The 22,298-nt window shown below is 38.4% G+C and overlaps 1 protein-coding gene across 6 annotated transcripts in view; it reads left to right on the plus strand.

Moving 5' to 3' along the window:
* LOC104358864 (speckle type BTB/POZ protein) overlaps nucleotides 1–22,298 on the plus strand; it is a 29,304-nt gene that overhangs the window by 1,247 nt on the left and 5,759 nt on the right. For 3 of the 6 annotated variants that reach the window (XM_032985021.2, XM_032985020.2, XM_032985022.2), the window contains 8 exons: nucleotides 2,308–2,379; nucleotides 14,529–14,671; nucleotides 15,037–15,158; nucleotides 16,799–16,950; nucleotides 17,052–17,179; nucleotides 20,890–21,067; nucleotides 21,630–21,685; nucleotides 22,115–22,237. In XM_032985021.2, coding sequence (XP_032840912.1) covers nucleotides 14,594–14,671; nucleotides 15,037–15,158; nucleotides 16,799–16,950; nucleotides 17,052–17,179; nucleotides 20,890–21,067; nucleotides 21,630–21,685; nucleotides 22,115–22,237 — 837 coding nt within the window. In that variant the 5' untranslated portion in view covers nucleotides 2,308–2,379; nucleotides 14,529–14,593. The remainder of the gene's footprint in view (nucleotides 1–2,307; nucleotides 2,380–14,528; nucleotides 14,672–15,036; nucleotides 15,159–16,798; nucleotides 16,951–17,051; nucleotides 17,180–20,889; nucleotides 21,068–21,629; nucleotides 21,686–22,114; nucleotides 22,238–22,298) is intronic. The other 3 variants (XM_032985024.2, XM_032985019.2, XM_032985025.2) reach the window with 1 other exon arrangement.

The raw sequence follows: 22,298 nt of genomic DNA on the forward strand, positions 1-22,298 counted from the left end.
ACAGGTTGTAGCTTTGCCTTCGAGGGCTGTGAGGCACTTTTCTAAATCAGGAGGGAACTTGGTCTTGGTATGAATTGGACTCCAGGGTGTCTGGGATCAGGACTGGTGTTTCTGAGATGTGTCTTAGGCCTGTAGTGGTGTTTAAAGGAAATGGTGCATCATCATGCAGTATGGAAAGGCAAAAGAAATTCCCTTTCACAGTTAAATGTGACACTAATGCGATTTGATAGCAGAGTGCTACAAGCGTTATCTTGATTAGTGATAGATGGTATTATAAAAGTAAAATATTATTCCCACAGTATTTGCCAAACTACCAGTGAAACGGAATTGTTTTTTTCTGACAGTTTTTAGAGGGGAGAAAAATACAGAATTTAATGTTATTTGTTGTCGTTTTTCTGTAACTTAGCATTATTAAATGTATTTATATTTGTGATTGTAGAGCATCATCGTGGCATAATGAAAAGGAATACTTTTTTTTTCTTTGCCTTTAGAGTTCTGAGTGGTTACGTCTGGGCTGGCTTGATGTGAAGCCCTATAAAAGTCTGAAGAGTTACGCTATTATTTATGCTTTATAAAATAGAACTCTTTGGTTATAAAAACCCCTAAATTAGTTAAGTAAAACATAACTGGCTTGCTTCTTTCTCAGTGACATTTTCTAACCAGATGCCCAGAATGATTTGGCTTCATTATGTCACTTGTTTCATTGTGACTTGAAGAAAAAAACAGATCTTTTTTTTTTCTTAATGATACTTTGTCATGGATGGGTATGAAGATCAAGACAACATGATAGCAGAAGTACATTGCAAGCTGTCATCCTGTCACTGTATCAGTAGAGGACAGTAATACAAAACTGTACCTACCATAAGATCGTAGAAACTACTATCAAATCTGATACCCTGATTTACTTGAGTATAGTTAGCACTATTACAAAACTAATTGTGTTTCCTCCCCCAAACCTCCAGGATTTGTACATAGATACAGATCAGGGAGGGAGTTAAAATGGAAGGGGTTTTGGTTCGACACATGGTCTCAGTGAGCAGTACCATCGCTGATTGCACAGATCACAGTGGAGTGCTTAAAAAATACTATTTCTTGTCTAATTGATCTTACAATTTGCTGATGTTTTAACATGGAGAAGGTACCAGTACTGGCAATAGTATTAGGTTGATTAGACCTGATAAATGCTAAAACCAATTTCATTCACCAGTCTTCTCTCGATTAGTTTCTACTGAGCTAGCTTGACCAGTGTGGGGGGAGATTTAGTGTTAATCTCTCAGCTGCAGCTGAGCCTCTAGACAGACCTAATGTTAGGTATGTACTGTGAACTGAGTTTGTAGCCCTGTGTGATTTTTCTAGATACCAATCCAGTTTACAATAAGAGGGACTTACCAGCTTTATTCTTGGCACACCCTTCTGTTCAGCATTTTACTCATGGGGCTTGCCGTTCCACTGCTGGGCTCACTGTGGACCTGTAAACTTGAAATCATCCACTTCATTTCTTCCTGGACTTTATTTCTGCAAAATTGGGCATAAACCTGGGAAATATATCTATTTCTTGTACAATCAGGAGCTATTGCTGTGTTATTGATTGCATTCATAGTTTCACGCTTGGAAATATCCCCTGTAATTTTGTAAAATTCCTTCTCTCCTCCCAGCTTTGGCTCGATTTTCTGCACGATTGGAGTATTATGTAAGATCTTGCTGTATTCCTCCAACCTCTGACTGCTGGTGTTTCCTGCTCGGCACAGAGAGGAAATACAACAAAAAATGTGTTTAAAAAAACCAAAACAAGACAACAAACAAAACCAACCAAGCAAAAAAAAAAAAAAAAACAAACCAAAAACCAACTTCCAAAAAAAACCATTTAATGAGACTGTTGCTTCTTGATTCTCAGTCGATAAGCTGCTACTGCGTTCTGTCTTGCACTTTGTACTTGAGAGACCTCTTAAATAAAGCACGTGTCCCAAGTTCTGGAAACACATCACACTATAGGAAACCAGTATGATATTAAGGTGTTCATACCTTTGAGGAGGCAAAGAAGCTATTGTTTTTCAGAAACAATATCTGTTAAGATACTAGAACGTTTTTTCTTGATTTCGAGTTGTTAAGTATCCCTTTACTGAACTCTATAGCAGTGTTTTGGAAGGAAGGAGTTGAGTGATTCCCGAAGTCTTTTCCTCTTCACTGATGTGCATAGCTGAGCATTCAAAAAAATTCATAGCATGTATGAAATGTAATTTGTGGGTTTTTTTGTTTTATTTTTTGTTTGTTTGTTTGTTTGTTTTTTTTTCCCCTCCACATTTTTAGGACTGAAAAGATGCAGAACCACTGACTGTGTAGCAAATGCCCGGAAAAGACTTGGGAGTTCATTTTTATACTGTGAGTAAATTCTTTGGCTACAGGCAGGAGTTGTATTGTTGCATTTTGTGAGGACTAGCTGGCTTTACAGATCTCTGGATTTTTAGACATACGTAGAGTTTATAAAGTCAGAACCATGGGAAGTATTAAACACTCCAACATTAAATTAATAACTGGAAGATACTGGTTTGGCCCTTGATATAGTAGAAAACAGTAGGATACTGGTGCCTTGAGATGCACTGACTAGAGAAAATAGTATTAAAATTTTCATATTGAGATCTCAGTTCAGCTTTTCTTAGCCTGTGTTGTAGGCCTTATTCAATAGGTTATATTATATGACTGTGGACTTTAAAAATGGCTTCCGCTAGAAGAATAGCATGTATGTTGTGCACTTTAAATTGGATCTGATGTAGCACTTGGGCTGAGAATCATAGGCAGTAATGTTAATTCTTTGAAAAAATTGATCCAGCTTCTGACAACAGAAATAATTTTCCATCAAAAAAGGATGCTCTTGTGCACACCTTTAAGAGACTTCCATACAGAAAAAGTCAGAATATTAATTTGAAAATATGCTTCTTTTTAGGCATTTTAAATATTTAGAAATATCTTAAGTTAGTAGTACTGTTTCTGAAAATACACTGGAAAGTTTAGAATGCAAAAGACATTTATTACACGTTCATAAACATTTCATGTCACATCATGTGTAAGTTTATAGGGTATAGTTGGACACTAGGATACTTAAATTGCTGACTGAGTTTAAGGCACCCTGAATCACTACTTTTTCTTTGGAGTTAACATGCCACCCTTTGAGTGAATAGAGATACAGTTGGAATGCTTTCCTATGTGTGACATCAGACATGCCAGTGACAACTGTACAGCATCAACCTGAAAAGACTGATGTGATATTCTAAAAATTGAAACCGTATCTTCTGATGTCAGCCAGAACCTAAAGAATTATACTTTTTAAACTATGAATATGCAGTACATGTAGAGTTTCATAAAATTTTTTGTGGGACTTAAGCAGCAATCTGTAGTTCAGTTTTTTCCTTCCTTTCCGTGAAGTCTGAGTCCTCATATTTACCAGTAAACAGCTATCTCCAAAATGAGTATAACGTGAATATCTCTGTTAGGGCTGTGACAAGAGCTGGTACTTCAGCAAAATTGCATGGGCAGAGAAGGCAGTCTTGAAAAACTTACCGATCTTAGAGCCAAACAAGAAGTAGAAGTTTTCTTACGGGACCTGATGAGATGAAGTAATTTAATTTAAGAATATGTGTATTTTTTATAAAAACACAGCTTTAGTTACTGTTCTGCCCACGTTGTTTGTTCATCACTGCGGATACTTGTTGGACAAATCATAAATCAGATCATAATTGTATATAGCAACTTTTCTGTAACAGCAGTGCTTTACTAGTGGGAGACGTCCCAAGATTATTAAGTATTATTTCTTCAGCTTAGATTTTAAAGCTAGAGAGGCCTCACTTGTCTTGTCTTAAAAAGAAATCCTTTTAAATTTGTATTTTTTTATCTAAAATAGTGGATTTGCCTTTGTGCCTGAACAAAAAGCTTGGATGACGGCCCTGGTTCTAGAGACATGCTTATAGCAGTGAGGCAGGAGAGCAGGTGGAGGCAAATACACTAAGTCGTCTGGAGCTGCTGTATAGCAATGCAGAGAAGCTGCCTGGCAGCCTCCCAAGTGTTGCTGCATAAAGAGGCTAGAACAGAGGCTGACTGCATAGATGGAAAAGTTTTCAGTTAACATGGCTAGCATCATGCCTACAGGTTAACTGTGTTGACTGTTAAAGAATGCTGTTGTATCCCCACCCACCAAGAATGAATTATCTTACGGTGAAGACATCGTACAGTAGCTGCCTCGCATGTGCACAAGTCAGGCTAGTGTAGGCTGGGTGTCCTGACCTTATAGATCTGCCAGTGTCATTTCAAAATCATATTAAATGTCACCACTATATTGGTGCCTCCATTTCCTCAGCTGCTATTTTGTAGAAGTGTGCAACCTCAACAAGTTGTGCTTAAAAACCACGTGTATCAGTTTGATTAATTTCTTAGAAGAACTTGTGGGCAGTAAATGAAATTCAGAAAACAGTATTTCACTACTGCATTTGCGGGACAGACGATTTTCTTAAGATTTCATGTTAGCTTGTAATTGTGTTCATACTTGTTCCTGGATTGAAGAATGGTGTGTCAGTATAGATGTTTGAGTCAAGAAGTTTTGAAAATTAGTGTCACGTATCTTGTTCTGCTTTACAGACATCAGCTTTCTAGCAAGTAAGATTACAGTGAAATGACTGTTGTTTATATTTTATATAATATCATTTTAATCAGGGAGCACAAGCATTATAATAGATTATATTCAGCTCTGTCTTGGAAATGTTCTGCAACATCTTTGCTTCAGGTTGGTGCCAGCCTTACCAAACCTGTAAGTGTGTGAGAGGTCCTAGTGTTACTCAGTAGTAAAGATTTAGAAGTTGTGTGATTTTATCTTGATTAGCAGATAACTGATATTTCTCTTTAGATAATATTGCCCGGTAGCTTATTGAGTTTTACTATTGATGGAGAAAATAATAGGAAGACTTTTTAAAGTTTTTGTAAGACCAGAAGAGTAACAGGAAGAAAACAAAAGCAAGAAGAACTGGTTTCTTCTTTGAGGCTGGACACAATTTATGGAGATGGCTTCTTGGTGTAGAAGGGGAAATAAATGTAGATACCTTCTGGAAATTTATTTTCATGTACTTTACATTTACCTCTGTTTTTTAAAGATTCGATAAACGGCTTATGCCAACAACAGTTTAAAATGTATAATTAAAATTGGAAGTCAGCAAATCAGTTCCCTGTGTCCAGGATACTTCCTTTGACAGTTTTTTTTTCAACTTACAACACGAGTTACAGCATTAATGCTAAAAGCAGTGAAAAGAATGCACCTTGCTATCCTGCTTCCCAAGTGTCGCTAATATAAACAAATACATAATAATGCCTGTGGCCCAATCTTTTTTCCTGTTGACTAAGAACCTATTAAATATAGAATATCTAAGCTACTGAAATTTTTCTTTGCCCTTTGTCTTACTAATTTGATAATCTTGATCTTGAATGGTTAGGATATTCAAATATGGGTGTAGGTGAATGCCGTAATTGTTATTTTCAGAGAGTGATTTATGGTAAAATGTGGGGGTTTTCATGTTAATGTGAGTAATAGTATTAAAATTACACTAGCAAAACCATCATGCCCTTCTGAGGTTGGTGTGATACGTTTTATAGAAAATACAGCTGCTGATTTTTGAGGAAAATGTAAATGGGTTGAAGTGAAGGTTGGAATTTGATTCCCACCTCCACCTTCTTCTCCTTACTCCTCATGTTGATGTCTGATAAGGTTGGAGAAAAGGCTAAACAAACTAACTTTGAAAATTAAGGACTCTTCCTGCCGCTAAACCAAAAACATCAGAGAAGCATTACCTGGTAGGATAGGCTGCAAACAGGAGTCTTTTTGAGTGCTTGTAATTGCTCTTTATTATCTGTTAGAAATAAGTCCTGGAGTGAGCTTTCTGTTGGAGTGAAGCAAGCAGTTGATTTGGTTTTGTGCTTCTCCAAAAACCAGGGTTTGCATGCTGATTCTAAGAGTGCTTTTATTTGGCAGTCATATGATCTTTACGTTTATCAGGTTGAAATAATTCTCATAACCATTTTGAAGTCATGCTGCAATTGCAAGTAGGTGAAAGAATCCAGTAGTTTGACGTCTAGTTTTGGCCATGCATTATAATTTCTAAACTGATTATTTGAAAGCTTAATTTCCAGAATAATAATGGCAGAAACTGTATTTCAGCTCAAGTTGTTTTTGATAAACTCTCAGAAATATTTATGCAAGATGTCAAGTGGAAAATGTTATGTGAAGACTACCAGACGTTTGTATTACTGGAAAGTTGATATAAATAAAAGGCTTCAGAGGGGATTATAGTCTTGGTGGTTTGCTAGAGGTCAGATCTGCAATCCCATTTGAGTGCTTTAGCGGTGTTTTGTACCAGGTCTCACCACAGTAGATTGAAAAACACAGTCCTGCTTAATTTTCAGTTTTTGCTTGTTCTCTGATTAGACATTATACCACTTAGGCATTTTCTTCCAGTTATTTTCAACTCCCCAGGAATCTGTTGGGATTTTAGAGGTGTGAGGTATTTCTAGCAGTGTGTCACTTTACAAGAGAAGAACAATCTACAGAAGGGAGAAAAACCCCTGCTGCTTCCAGCCTGCACTCAGAGAGTGAGGCTTCCCCAGTACGTTAGGAAGTTTTCTGAGAAAGAGTAGTTTTCATGGCTTTATCTTTTAATTTGGAAGATGACTTACATCTTATGAAAGTGCAAATGTTTTACATAAAAAAAAAAAATGCTAAAATGGCAACTGACTTACTTGACAAATGACAGGTAGCAATTTACCCTACAAGTAGAAACTGAAGCTGTAAAATACTTTCTATGATTTGCGTGTGAGGGAGAATCTAAAATAAAAGAGTTCATGGGCAATAACAGAACCATTCTTTTCAAAAATAAGATCAGGTTTCTTATTGAAGACAGAAAGCTGCTCAGGCTGATTGTTTCTGTAAGACCTAAGCTGGTGTGTTCGAATAACATTTTTCCTTGAGAGAAATGAGCAGGAATGGATTGGCAGGGGGGAAGAGAAACAAAGTGAAAAGGAGAATTTGGAGAAGAAACAAGAGATTTATTTCTTTTTAATATGCTTATGGTCTAAATTGAAAAATTATCAGGAAGATTAACTTCTGAGGAAAAACAGTTTTGAAGATTTAAGACTGAAGCATCTCAGGACGTACCTCAAAAGGATTAAAGATTGAAGTAGAAAGAGTTAAAGAAGAGGCACACATGTGGTGAAAATAGGAGTGGTGACTTAAGTGCAACAGTAACTAAAATAAAAAAAAAAAAAGTTTTGTTTGCTTTTAAGAATTTGATTACTTTTTTAATATTTACTGGTGTAGATGTAATTCTAATATACTTTGGGTAATTTATAGTTAGGGTTGGATGTGATTAAAGGGGATACAGTTTTCTGCATCTGTTCAAACACAGGCATGAAGCAGTCTTAGAAGAATGTCCGAAATACGGCTTGACTTAATGACTGAAAAGCAGAAATTTTCAGTGGATGATTTGTTTATAAAAGTAGAGGGTTATTTAGAGAACTCTGGGCTGCTTCTCACCACCAACTTCCTTTCTTTCATTGGTTTAGTTTTAGCTGTTTGCTGGTTTATCTGGTGATATTTGGGGAGGAGGGGGAAAGGATGGTAGATGGTCTACAGCTAAAGAATTATGGTTTCTTTTCTTACAAAATATGTAAAACTTGTAATTCTTTTTACAGTGCTGATGTTTCACTGACAATGGTTCCATCCCTTAATAGTTTCATGCAAATTATGATTTTTGTAGGTGACCAAGCTTTTTCATTTTTTTTTTTTTCCTGTTTTATAACTGAAGTGTTGGTTTAAGGGAAAAAAAAACATTCCAAGAATGGAAGAGAAATCCTTAGTTTTGGAATATTTCTCAAAGTGGAATTTTAGTTATTGAATTCTAGTGGGCTGCCAATATTCAGTGCATTTTGAGATAACTCTGTGTGGCTATCTTACTGTGTTAAAAATGATTTGTCTATGTAACTCTTCTACTTTTCCATGTCCTGTCATCTCAAAAAAAAAAAAAAGTAATTCTGGATGTTCTGACTTGATAATGAGTTTTCTGAAATAAACTGAATGAAGGTGTATGTGTCTGCCTTAATTAAAATCTCCCTTTTATGCAGTGTCCAGAGGGCCCTCTGCTGACCTCAGGATGTTGGCCTTCTGTAATGTACTTGGCAACTTTGGGGTATAATAAAAAGAAGGTACCCATCCAAGTTCCTGAATGCTCCTCGTGCTATAATGGGGACAGCTGACTGAATTAGGACTGATATATAGTGCCTTGGAGAGATCATTTGCACTGTGTTTTAAGGAAACCAGATTATCTCTATTGTTTCTGTCTCCCAAATGAGAAATTGTAGGTCCTTTAGCTTGGTATGCATCTTCTACTGGATGCCAGTTCATTCCTTTTACCTCTCTGCAATGATCGTGTTGATTTTCCAGTCTGTTCTCTTATGACTGGAGATTGTAAATGAAACTCCATGTGTCATTTTGAGCTCAGCAGTTTTTGTGGCACTCAACAGGGTACAGGTTAAGTTAGATCTTTTTTTGGATTTAAGAGCACAGAAGGTGGAGGAAGGTGTAATGCACACACTCCTGGTTTTTAGAGAGTTTTCAAGCTTAATTCACCAACCACTTTTTGGCATAAATTATTCTTCCCTCTAATTCAGGTACAGTTAAGTCTGTATATATCCCATTCATGTTACCCCTTTATAGTTTGTTTTTTTCCAGGTGGTGATTGGCTTCTTGTAGAACTGTTCACATTTTTTTCTACCAGAAAGACAGGCCTCTCGCTTTTGTAAGCCAGGCTTCTTTTCAAGATGCAGCTTTTGGTATGGGTCACCTTCATCTTTCAGAAGTGTCGATTTCTAATCTTAAATCTTTTTATTGGTACAGGTTGTTTGCTGCCTTGGTGCAGTCTCTTCTACACCACCGTGTTAATAATTAGGCAACTTTATGTAACCTCTGGAATTCACTGCCTGACTTTCAACCTGCATTTGTAGCTGGACAAGATTTCCTGCCGCACAGGAGACGTTGCAATCTGTGTTGTTAGCACGGGCTGTGTGAATGCTTTGCCTTCTTCTGTGGTATGCCAAGTAGGTGGAGTGGTGTGACACCCTATTTAGAGTATACGTTAAAATCTGAAAGCTTACTAATTTTATTCGTCCACTAGTTAGATAGCATTGCATTCCACTTTGCTCTTTCAGTTAACTAGCCCTTTTTTTTTTTTTTCCTTATTTTTCTTTCTTAACAGCAGTGAATTCAGACCTTCCATTGTCCTTTCCAAGGCTTTGAAGAATGCAGAAGATAATGGTCTTTTCCTGTGCTTCCATATCTCATCCCCTTGTTTTATTGCTCCAATTATCTTGTCCCTGCTCCTTTCCTCTGTGCTTTGTGCTGTTCTTGGATAGCCTTTGATACGTTGCTGGTCCATAAAGCAACCACCCCAGTTTTTGAAACACTTAATTAAAAATATACTTCTTTTACAGGCTTCTCTAAGTTATCTTTTGCTGAAAAAAAAAATATTGAAAATTAATATACTTGAAAATTTCTGGGGTAAACTACTGGATTCTTAAAAGGCAATTGGTTTATCTTGAGAAGCAGAATTTGACAGGCTGTTTAGCAAAAGTCTAGTAATTTTGAGGCCTCTTACAGAATTATTTTCTGAGTTAATATTCCCTGCCTCTCTCAGGTCAAGTCTCTGCTGCTCACATAATAGTGTTGATTCCTACAGTAGATAAAATTTTGAGCTGAGATGTCTTGGTATAGCTGCTAAGTCAGGAGGTAATTATGAGGACAGGGTAGCAAGGGAACATTTCCTGTGCTTCAGAAAGGTCTGATGTGGCTCTGGTTCTTAGATAAAATGTCTTCATCTGGAAGTGATTGTGAATGAAGTGAGAGTTATTCTTTTCCTTAACTTCGTCCAGAGGCAGGTGCTGTTTGTTATTTCTATCCAAGCAAGTAAGAGACTTGCAGACTGTACATGGGGTTGCAGGGGTCCATAAGATAATATTTTGTATTTTGTTTCCTGTGACTTGATATTTATCCATCTATCTTCAGTTTGTCTCTGCCTCTCCTGTCCAGAAATAATTTTGATATCCAAACTATTTACAAAATGTTTTCCTAAAACCTCTGCCCGCAGCACTTTTTAATTCACTCCTAGTTCAGAGGTGCCAGCCCTGTTAGTGAAGAAGTGTGAACTGGTGAAGTATTAAGAGTTCATGAGCAAATAAACACCGGGGGTGCCCTGCTGATTTCTGAAACTTGACTTTACCTTAAGTCAGCTGTGGTTCCTTTTAAAATGCATTTAATATTAGTCCATGCCAGAAGAGCGATTCAGCATTTGAAGGTGAAACAGCATATGGCAGTTTCTAAGACACACTTCTAAGGTTATATTTCAGTGGCCTTTTATGTGCTTCCCCTGTTTGTGTGCTTGCTAAGCAAGGCAAACGGCAAGTTTTTCTTTGCTGGTAGTTTTTTCAGAAGACAGTGATGGATATTACCTGTTCATTCCCGTTATGACTTCCTACAGCAGTAAAAGTAACAGTGATGTCATTTGGTGACAACTATTTGATGGCTGATTGCTGTATTGATCTAGGGATGTGTTGGAGTTTAACATCTTCTTCTAACTGTATTTAACTGCCTTGCTGTAAATCTGTAAAAATCTTTGACATACCAGACTGAAAGTATTTTCCAAATAATAGAAAATCTTTAAAATCTAGAACCTTTGTCCCCTTTGGGCCATTTTAAAAGCATAAATAATGATGCGCTAGCATTCAGCAATTCTATTAGCACGTTGTCATAACTTTTATTACCACCTGTCTATCCAAGCCATCTGGGAGGAAAGGATGTAAGATATAAAAGTGACAGTTACTCAGGATATTAAATAGTCCTGTGTATCTTAAGCTCACACATTCGTCTTGCCTTTAGACCGCAGAAGCTTTGTAAAACTACTTTGCATATGTAAGATTAAGGTAATATTTAGGTACATCTTAAAATTCTGTTGAAAGCAGCTGTTAAAGTTTTGATTTTTTTGTAGCACATGATTACCTGTTTCCTTCCCCAGTTATATGATTGGTGGCTGCAGTGTTCTGGAGTTTCCTCCTTGGAGACCACTGAAAGATTCAGGAATTTAGGATTAATTTCTGCCCTCCATCCAGGAAACCCTTCAACTTCTCAGGGTGTTCCAACAGGGTTGATGAATGTGCCATTAAAAGTTGTTGATGTCTCTTCTTTCCTTCCTCATTAATCCCTCATTTTCATGCCATAAAGGGAGGTGTTATCACTGAATTTACCAACCTGTCTTCAGAAAGCACCCACTGGAGTCTTTCAACTGCATAATTACCTTCAGTGTTAAACCACTTCTCTTAATGTGCATGTAGAGGTACTTCATTGCTTCAGTTTACCTGGAAGTAGAAGTCCTTTTCTAGAAAACTGGTTACTGTTGATAAAGATCCAATTTCCACACAAGGTATTTATCCCAACTGCTCTGGATCTGTTCCCTGTAATTATTCTGAAGCCAGGCGAGAAGAGCACTGTGGCCTCAGAGGGTCACTGGGAAGATGCTGATGGACGCTGCTGCCGACTGGCCATCCCTTGCACGGAGCTTTGGGGTGTCTCGCAGTGGTGGGCTGCGCCCACGATCCCTCTTTGGAGGAAGACCAAGTAGTTTGTTGTCGGTTGAGGTTTAATTCACACCCCTATTTTGGCCACGTATATGGGGAGGTGTATAGAGTGTCACTGTTTCGGAGAACTCAAAAGTTCATTTAAGCTAAGTTACTTTTATGTCTTTTCTTTATCCCTCTAATGCTTCTTAAGTAAAGGTTACATTTTTTTCTCACTCTGCACAAAGAAGTATTTTAAAAGAGACCGGAATAATTCTGTGATTAAAAATGTGTAGTAAAGTGAGTAAAAGGGTGTTGGTTAAAAACTAAAGTCACTGAAACTAAGTACAGTTTTAACAACAATAACAAAATCTAATTTCTTGTCCCATTCTTGTGTTTTATTTGGTGGTTGTGCTTTCTTCTGGTCAAACCTTTTCACTAGGCTTACCATCTCGTTGCTCAGTGTGCAGACAGGTTGGTGTTGGTGAGGAGGTGAGCTTAAGAAACTTCATCGTTTCCTTGGCTGCTTATTCTCTCACGAGTTTGTGTCCCTGTTGTTTGTGCCTGTGCTATAAAACAGATCTCTAGAATAATGCAGATTAAAAATAGCTGTCAACAGAACAATGTAACAGCCTGGGTGGAGTTGTGCAGCAGTTCTGTGAACCCCGAGGGGAAGGAAGAAGCTTGGGTCTCTCTCGCCCTTAGACTAAAACCAGGGAAAAGGCATCATTTCCCTGGCCATGAAGAGGAGGAGGTGTTTCTTGCTGCTTGTGTTGGAATTTCAAGTTTTTTCTGTCCCCCAAAGACCTGTGACTGGAGACAGTGAAGGGATGATGTCCTCAGAGGCAAGACTGAATGTTGCCTATGGAAGGGCAGTTAGCCAAGTATTCAGAAGTAGTGTCTGCTAATTTTGGCTTAATTTGAATGACACAGAGTGGTATAATTGAATTTCTTTGGAGGAGCTGTGGTAATTTTAAGTTTAATGTAATAAAACTTGCAGCAAGTACCTAAAGTGCATATTTGATGTCCCTTTCTTTTTAAAGTGTTGATTCTAAAATCAACTTTTTAAAACTTTTTTTTCCCCTCATTCCACATGCACAGCACAGACTGCAAACGCAAGAAGTTTGGAAAGCGGTTTGATCTGAGAGCACTCGGTTTTTACGTTAGTGCTAGTTGTCTGCAGTTCAGATATTACTGAGTTAGTTGTTTGCCCCAGAGCTTTGCTCTGGGAAGTAAATTTCCATCAAGTTAAGCATGCATCTCTGCAGGGTGAAATACTTATTTCTTAGCTCCTGATAGCCAGTTTCTCTTTTTTTTTTTCAGTGTCTACATGGGCTTACTTGTGCTTTTTTAAAGGAAATTAAACCTGAAAAAAAACCAACTCTTTTTTTACGGTTAGATAATGTCTGTGTACCAGTATTTCCAGGTACTTTCTGAAGGTGCATAGATCTCAAAACCCAAGTACGTGGCCATAAACTGGAGTGGGGGCTGACGTGAGCCTTGCTTGGAAGAGGTCTGGTCTGCAGCTGGAGCCTGCACTCAAATTCAGACCTGCCCTGCCACTGTGCTTAGAGACTCCGAATTATGTTGATAGCAGTTCGGGGAGGGGGGGATATGCATATCTGTTGATGTGCTTATTGTGAGCATTCTCCTGTTGTTTTGAGGTGTGGGATTTTCAGGTGTGTATTTCTGTGCTTTCCATCATTTCCTTTCAACACCTCATGACTCGGCCTTCCTCAAGAGCATGAGCTTGTGCTTTACCTTTCTCCCCTACAAACCTGGCTGATAAATACAGCATCAGCCTTTGTATTTAAATCAATTCGCATCTCAGGATAACAATTCCATGTCTTCTACTTGTCCATTTTTTTTTTTTAACCTTTTGAGGACAAAATGGAGTTCTTGTGGGTTCACCGGTTGTCCTCTGCAGTAAGAGGAATGCAGATAAATACCACCTGTGAAACAGAAAGTTTTAGCAGACGGCTAAATTGTAAAGCATGTAATGCTTCTATATCTGCCAAAGTTATGAATTGTAGTTTTTAAGCTCGTCTTTGAAGGTGTTTTGTGTATCTGCCTTAGGGATCAGGTCTCACAAGTAAAGAGATGGGTTGATTGTTTTGTTTTAAAATCTCCCTTCTGGTAACTAGGTGCCTGTTTTATCAGTTGTGCCTCTGTAGTCAGTCAGGTGTGTTGCAGTAGTTTTAACCCCATATAATCTCTACAGGTGACAATTTGACTTGGCACTTAGAAGTTGGGAACTTCAGTAGCATATAAAGGCAATGAGGATTTCCCTCAGGCCAGAGATATTCAGTCTGAAGTAGAGAAATTGTTACCAGCACCTTCCCTAATAGTAAGGCTTCAAGAGAAGGTTTAAGCTGTAGGAAATATTCTGTTGATGTTACCAAAGTCACTTTGAACCTAGGGTTTTGTTTTGCTGTTGAGTTTGGGTTGCATGTTGCTACCTGTAGCTTTTTCAGTTCAAGAACTTCATTTGTCAAATCTGATCTCTAATAGTCTAAGACTCTCAAAATTAAAATATGGAGTAAGTAGTGAGTTGAAATGGTGGCCTCAGGGTGAGGTGGTAAATCCCAAGTTAAGTGAAGAGTCTCCTACTTGAGTCTCAGACTCCTTAAAGGAAGTTAGACTTATTCCTATAAGGAGCTACATATTGAAAGAATGAGTGGAGGTGGTATATCCCCCTCTTCAGAAAATATACGGTAACCCATGAAAATGTTTAAATGTAACATCATATTTCAAAGGTGCTAGGGAAGAGGGAGAAAGCGTAATAGCTTAAACTTGTGTCCCATGAGATTTAACAGCACTTCTGAGGTTTTTTTAATTTATTCTTAGTTTCTTTTTTTTTTTTTTTTTTTTTTTTTTTTCTTTTTGGGGACTGACAGGGTGAATATCAATTATAAATTTCTTCTGCTGAGTTGTGAAATTCTGTTTAATCTTCAAACTGGCGATGTCAAGGGTGCCGAGTCCTCCTCCTCCGGCAGAAATGTCGAGTGGACCCGTAGCAGAGAGCTGGTGCTACACTCAGGTAAGTCCACATTGTGCTGAGATACTCTTGATGCAACGTGATTAGAAACTGTGGTAAGAAACATACTCAAAACAAGCTTAGAGCCTGGGTTTTCAGGCAATGTTATGATCACTAGCGGTGAGCGTTCACCAAGGCAAATGAGAATGTTGTCCTCTGCCGTTGATGGAAACGTGGAACAGGCAGTTGGAGAAGTTGGAGTGGTCCAGCTGCCGCTGCCAGCTGTTTTCAGACTCTGTTGTCTTGTACTTGGGGGTTATTTGTCTTGCAAGTGACACAGTAAAACTTCCAGGTTTTCAGTTTTTGCCTTTAAAATGGTCACGGTGAATGGGCATGACCCTAAACTGTCTATTATCCTCTCTTTTAAGATCAAAGTAGTGAAGTTTTCCTACATGTGGACCATAAACAACTTTAGCTTCTGCCGAGAAGAAATGGGTGAGGTCATCAAAAGCTCAACCTTTTCATCTGGAGCCAATGATAAACTCAAATGGTAAGAACAGAGAGGTTCACCCTGTTTATGCATCTGTGTGAAAGAATTGGGGTTCTGTAACAGAGGAAATGTTTAAAAAATACTTTCACTGTGCCCAGGTTCTTGATTCCTTGGATGTACAACATACGCACAGGGAGAAAGTACTGTTGCTTCAGCATAGTGTTTGGACATGCAAAACAAATGTGAGGATCTGGCAGTTTGCAATGTTTCTGTGATAACAGAAAACATCAGAAGTAATAGAAGCCATAACTGGAAGAGAGACTACATCCTGCCTTGAAGCAGACACATGCCATAGAGGATTATTAATGTCTTAATTTTGGGGTTTTTTTGTCTGATGTTTATCTTAACAAGTTCTTATAAGCCAATGAGAGTCCACAGCCAGTGTATTCAAGCTGTTTCAGCCTCCCAGTTTCAGTCCCTAATACTCCATGTTGTTAAAAAGATAATTTTTGCCTACAGTCTAAATCCTGCAATTTAAGACTATTCTTACTGTATTACCTTACTCTTATGGCAGCTTTTTGTGAATTCAGAGACTTAACACAGAGATGATCGAAGTAACAATGTTCTATAACTCCTTCTGCCTAGGAGTTTTTGCTTCTTAAAGGTTACATTATTTTTGTCCTTTTCCTTTCATTTAAAGCCTTTCTTATTTTCCCTGAGTTCTCATATAATTTCCAGTAACTCAGAGTGGACTTTGCTCAGAATGTGTATCTACTGTGAGTTGTGTCTGACCGAGGAGATCCATGAACACCTGGTTTCTTATTTTGTCCCTTGTTGCTGATGTTAAGTGCTTTAGCATTTTTCTTTAAACCTCCTTAGTATAGATTGTGGCAAATAAGCCACTAAATAATTTAGTGTGTGTGTGTATGTGATACAATTTGTGTTCCCTTCCTTTGGGTGGCAGACCTGTGCTTTCCTTGGACAGCTTTTTGTTATTACATTACTCTACCTTTATAACCTTTTCTAGTCAGATCTCATTCTAATGTCTAGATCTTCCTGATTTTTTTTTTTTTTTTTTTTTTTTTTTTTTTTTTTTTGTCCTTGTGTGTTTGAGCTGTTAGTAATTTGGCCTAGTTTTTGCTTCTTGTTAGATTCTGTGTCAAGTTTCAGGTCATGGAAGTGCTTACGAGTTAGCCTCTTCCTGCACTTCCTGCCCTTTCTTCACACCGGAGTAGTTTTCTCTTTTGCCTTAATACTGTGTTTTCAAGAAACTACCAGCCTTCCAGAAATCCTTTTTTCCTTTCAGTTGCTTCCTGTGGAATTTCACCTACCATTTCTCTGGATTTGCTGCACTTCCCCATATCCATTGCCTCCATTCTAGTATTTCTTTCACCTTCCATTTGTGAAAGTTGACATCCAGGGTGCTTTTCAGTAATTGAAACCGTACACCCGCTCCTCTATTCCCCTGGTTTTTTGAATAGGTTTGCCCATAGTTACTGCCCATATATTATTATTGGTCTTGGAGATGTAGCATGATCTATTTACCCATCTATTATTTCCTTGTGGTTCAGTGGCTGTTAAACAGAACTTGTTTGCTGTACATTTTATTGCGAAAATTCTACAATGCCCTTTCTTTGAAAGCTATGAATGACCTGCCAAAAACTGTTCCTGACATCTCATTGAGATGCCTGCTTCTACAGGTGTTTACGTGTGAACCCGAAAGGCTTGGATGAAGAAAGTAAAGATTATCTGTCCCTTTATCTGTTGCTGGTGAGCTGTCCAAAAAGTGAAGTTCGAGCAAAGTTCAAATTCTCCATCCTGAATGCTAAAGGAGAAGAAACAAAAGCAATGGGTGTGTAAAAACTCTTTCTGTCTGATGGGGTCAGTTGTCTTTTGCTGTTTGATCAAGCGAGTCACTCGGCTGGTGTTTGAAGCACCATATCTTTTTTTCAGAGAGCCAGCGAGCATATCGATTTGTACAAGGCAAGGACTGGGGATTCAAAAAATTTATTAGAAGAGACTTTCTTTTGGATGAGGCCAATGGACTTCTTCCAGATGACAAACTCACTCTCTTCTGTGAGGTAAGTCGTCTTGTGCAGCTGAAAGAATAGCAGTTCCATTAGCTTAAGGTAGATGTGACCTTATTTTTCATCATTGCTTTTAAGGAGTCAGAGATGTCAGGAGAAATACTGGATGTTTATATGGCACTTAGATTTTGTGTGTGTGTGCATGTGGCTGGTGGCTTTTTCTGCGTGTGATTCATCGCATTTCACTTTCATTTATTTTTTGTTACTTTATATCTGTCTTTTTACCTGTGACGATGATAGGAATTAAGCATGTTTGATTGTCATTTCACTTGTGGTTTAGTGTTATCATCCATCTGTTTGTACTCCTTAATTTGAAACTCACTTGGGATAACCAGCACTAGCTCTGTAATGGAAACTGGCCCGCCTAATACTTGCCTACTGAATAAAGAAGGGTTTTATTTATTTTCCTAAGCCAACAAAAAGAAGATCTTAAGAAAAAGGAATTTTATGGTAACCACAATTTTCTGTTCATTGTGTTTTGTATTTTTCTACAACTGCTTACAAAACTGTCATTTCACTAGTAGTAATTTCAGACAAAGATGCAGACAGTTACTTCTAAAAGTAGATATTTAAGTTTAGAAACCTTAATGAGCAAATTTAAACTGATTTAGTGTCTTCAGAGCTTATGCTGTCTTATTTCTATTGTCTTTTTAACTGCAAAATACCTCCTGTAGCTGTGATTTTTGCCAGAAGACAGGTAGAACAAGTAGTTCTCTCTTTGGATCTCCTGCAGTGTTTTTTATGGGAGTCTTTTCTTTTTCTGTGTTTTCTTTCAGGAGTGAAAGAAACACTTCAGAGTTGTTTGACAGCTGAGTTGGGGGTTTTTTGTGGGGGTTTTGTGTTTTTGTTTTGGGTTTTTGTTTGTTTGTTTGTTTGTTTGTTTGTTTCAGGGTTTTTTGGCCATTATAAGCAGGCACATACTTAAATTAACAAACATCTCCTAAAGCGTGTGTATTCAATCAGTAGGATTAATTACTACTGCCATGGAGGGAGCCCTTCCTTTAACAGTGTAGCAGTGTGGGAGGAGAAGAGGACAGTGTCTTGGATGACACCTCTGTAGGACTGGCAATTACTCTTTCCTTCATGATAAAAGAGCCAGAAAACTTACTTAATTGTGGAGTGAAACTCAAAAATTAATGTCTAAGAAGGGGATTTGCGAGGTGCGATGTAGATAAACCCGAGATCCACCAGTAGTCTTGGCAACCACTACCAATTCAAGTCAGTCCACTCTTTACTGAATTACTTCCTTCAAAAGCTTCGGCTCAGTGCTCTTGTTTGTTGTGGATGAAGACAAAACTTGGTGCTGGCTTTACCTGGCCTCAATATCTTCTGTTTTCTCTTTCAGTTTGTTCTACAGTCCAGCATGTAAGAAATCTTAAGTTTGGTGATATCAGAAGGGAAGGTTTTGCTGTCTGGAAACAGTTTGGCAAGAACTTTTAACAGCTTGGCTTTGGGCTTTTTTGTTCCATCACTTGTTTTTTGTTTTGTTTCATTTTTTTTTTCCCCCCACTCATTTTTGGTTGTTTTGTTGGGTTTTTTTCTTCCTTCTCTGAGCTTATAAGTCTTCTAGCATGTAAACCAGTGTGTCATATGCTCTCCTAATGGTTCCCTACTGGCCACAGGTGCCAAGTGATGCTGCTTGCATCTGTACTTTCAGCAAGCATGTTTTGTATGTAGAAACTCTCTAAAGAGTTAGGAATGCTGGATGTTGAGATACTTGTTGTGTGGGGATATGTTGGCGTTTTCTGTAGACCAGAAGGTTGCTGAGTGTCTCTTTTGCACCTTCTCACTGCTTTATTAAAGTTAAAAGCCTTTTGCTCTCTGCTCATGTCTGGTGCTGAACGCAAAGTCTTGCTGAAAATGGCGTTAAGGCAGAGAATTATGTTCCTTGTCAAGCATTTCAAATCTGACCTCATTTACTTGTCAGTTTGGGGATTTTTCAACCTCTGTTTTGCAGGTGGGGTTGATTGTTCGTATCCCAATTGCATTGCTTTTTGCTATTTCAATTATATTCCAACATCATAGGTAAATATCATTCTGGTAAATCTCCAAAAAAACCAATGCTCACAAAGTTATGGTAATAGCTGTCTTCTGAGCTAGGAAGTATTGCTTCCCCTGCTAAGACGTTGCAAATTGCTTAAGCAAAACCTTATCTATTTTGACCTCTGAGACTGGTCACCACTTAGAATCTACCAGTCTAAATTCCTTATGTAAAAAGCCATGTGAAAGATTTTCATGCCAGTAACTGACTTCCTTTCATATATGAAAAGGATTTATTTGTTGATTTGAGAGACAGTTTGCAAGTCTTTTTTGGCTCATCTATAACCAGTATTGGACTCTAGCAAGGGATCTACATCTTAGAATTCCTTTTTAATAAATACGAGTTTGCATCCATCCTTGAGTCTGTGTTGCTGGTCTAGATGTCATAGGGCAAAAAGATGACCTAACTGTCAAATTAATTACAAAGAATATTAGCTTCCTCACATTTGTTCTGGCTAATCATTAGTGTCCTTTGGCAAGCAGCATTTGATTTTTTGTTTGGTTTTGAGTGTTGTATAGTTGATACAAGATGTGTCTGCCATCAGAAACCCGCTGGAGGTTTCTCAAGAGTTTTGGGGGTATGTGCTGTTAGCAGGATTTTTCCTTAGAAGGAAAAATTTCTCTCACTTGATAATTTATTTCTCCTTCTGCATAGCTGTGAAACTTCCTTTGCTGTCCGTTGTTCTTCTTTGGCCATTGGTTATTAATAGAACTGAAATTTAACTTGGACTTGACAGAGAATCCAGGAAATAGTCTCACCTATGCTTCCCTGTCAATCAGCTTCTTCCTTTATTCTTTGCTACAGTGGGGTAGTATTAGTCACTCTGATCTTTTCTAATTGGAGTCTGCTGTAGAAGGCATGTGATTTACTGTGTGTTTGACAATAATGATTTAGTGCTGAATAGCTTCTTAATGGTTCCCTTTGTATAGGTTATTCATCAGCCAGTATGGCTACTTATGATCCCTGCCTAACCATGTCAGCTTTAGAGCAGGTGACAAGGGAATCTGTCTGCCTTCCCCAAATCTTCCTAGTTACTTGACATTAAAGCAGCTTTTTTTAAACTTTCTGTTTAGGAGGTTTTTTTTTTTTAATTTTATTTTGTAATGTGATAGAAGCATGAAACTCAAAATTTAGAACCAGAAGCAGCAAGACATTTGGGAGGGTCAGACACAGCTCTTGCATACATGTGTGGATGCTGTGCTTGGTTGTAGAAGCTATCTGTATACTTAATTTTCATTTGTACTGCTGTCTGTATTGCATTATTGATTGGGAAGGGTTTCATAGTGTTGATAGGAGGAAAAAACTAGGTCAGGTATGGTGTCTGTAAAAGCAGAAAACTAAAATTCCACTTCCTTAGCAAACCATCTAATAAAGCTATGATTAAATTGCATAGAAGTGCTGTTAGTTTGGGGTCAAGAAGAAAATCTGCTGGTATGATTTAGGACTTGGAGCAGACAATCTGGAGGAGCAGAGAACAGGGTTAAGGCAGGGTAGAAAGGATGCTTTAAAGATGGAGATGTATTTAATCGCACGGTGATTCTACTTGAGAGATGTGGGTTTTGCTTTGCATTTCCCTGGAAATAAAAAGTTCCTCTAGGGAGATTAGTTTTCTCCAGTGTGGATTTTTGAGTTTTTGGGTTGTTTGCTTTCTTTTCCCCTCTAGGTGAGTGTGGTACAGGACTCTGTGAATATCTCTGGCCAGAACACTATGAACATGGTGAAGGTACCGGAGTGCCGATTGGCGGATGAGCTGGGAGGACTATGGGAGAATTCGCGCTTCACGGACTGCTGTCTGTGCGTTGCAGGCCAGGAGTTCCAGGCTCACAAAGCCATACTAGCAGGTCGGTATTGAGTTGGATGGGCCTTAGCAGGATAGGAGACAACAACCTGATGGCAAGTGGGGTTTTTTTGAGTTACTTCATCTTTAAGGGAGGCTGTAGTACAAGACTGTTTCATGAGCTGTTACGGGTAGAGAAAAAATACCTGCTCCATTTTTAACTGCCTGTCTCCGTCTATGGTAAGGATGGTAGGAGGATTCTTTTGTGGCTGTAGTGTACTATAATGTATTGCTAAAATATTTGTAAGGAGAAGTTAGCGCATTTCCAGAGGAATACTTTCTTATAAAGTCAAGAAATGTACCTTACCACCCATATACTCTTCAGCCTTGGTCGAAAGGACATAATAAGTTCTCCCAGACCCAGTTTGAAGCTCTGTTGGCTGCATTACATTGTGTCACCACCTGTACTTCTTTACCAATTGTACCTAATTTGCCCTATCTGATACAGGAGCGTTTTTCGCATTAAGTAGCAGCGTAGTTGTTGAGATGTTGGCAGGCTACACTTAGCACCTCCTGGAGAGTAAAAGAGCATCTCTAACTGTGTTTTATTTTCCTCACTGCCGTAGCGCGTTCCCCGGTTTTCAGCGCCATGTTTGAGCATGAGATGGAAGAGAGTAAAAAGGTAAGTTCCTGAAGGAAGGAGAACTTCTCCGGCTAGGCGAATAGCTCTCTAGTCAACTCCTAGCATCACTGGTCAGATAACTTTCTTAGGTAGTGTTTGTGACTATTGTCACCTTTTAACTGTTTTTCTCACATTAGATGCAGGTCTCTGCTTCAGCTGTCCTGAAGGGAGGAAGAAAGGGATCAAGGAGGCAATCGTTACCTTTGTTACTCTTGGGGAAAGAGTCTGGGGTGGGATAGGGAGATGTAGAGGATGTGAAATACAACTTAGAATTTTTCTTACTCCATCCACATTTTTTTTTTCTTTTCCCCACAATAGTACAAATTCTGAATAGTTTGTAGCAAATTTCTGAATACTGAAAGAGCTTGGGTAGAAGGAAGCCTTTAGCTTCTTGTCAGGGTCTTAATAAGCTTCATTTTTCTGATGCAGAATCGGGTTGAAATCAATGATGTGGAGCCTGAAGTTTTTAAGGAAATGATGTGCTTTATTTACACGGGGAAGGCACCAAATCTTGACAAAATGGCTGATGACTTGCTGGCAGCTGCTGACAAGGTACAGTTGGGATTTATGGGTGTTCAGAGAACCAGGAATGACATGCGCCTTGCTTTACACA

Source organism: Tyto alba, unplaced genomic scaffold (assembly GCF_018691265.1).
Source record: "Tyto alba isolate M040663 unplaced genomic scaffold, T.alba_DEE_v4.0 Super-Scaffold_12, whole genome shotgun sequence".
In the NCBI taxonomy this organism is placed as follows: Eukaryota; Metazoa; Chordata; class Aves; order Strigiformes; family Tytonidae; genus Tyto; species Tyto alba.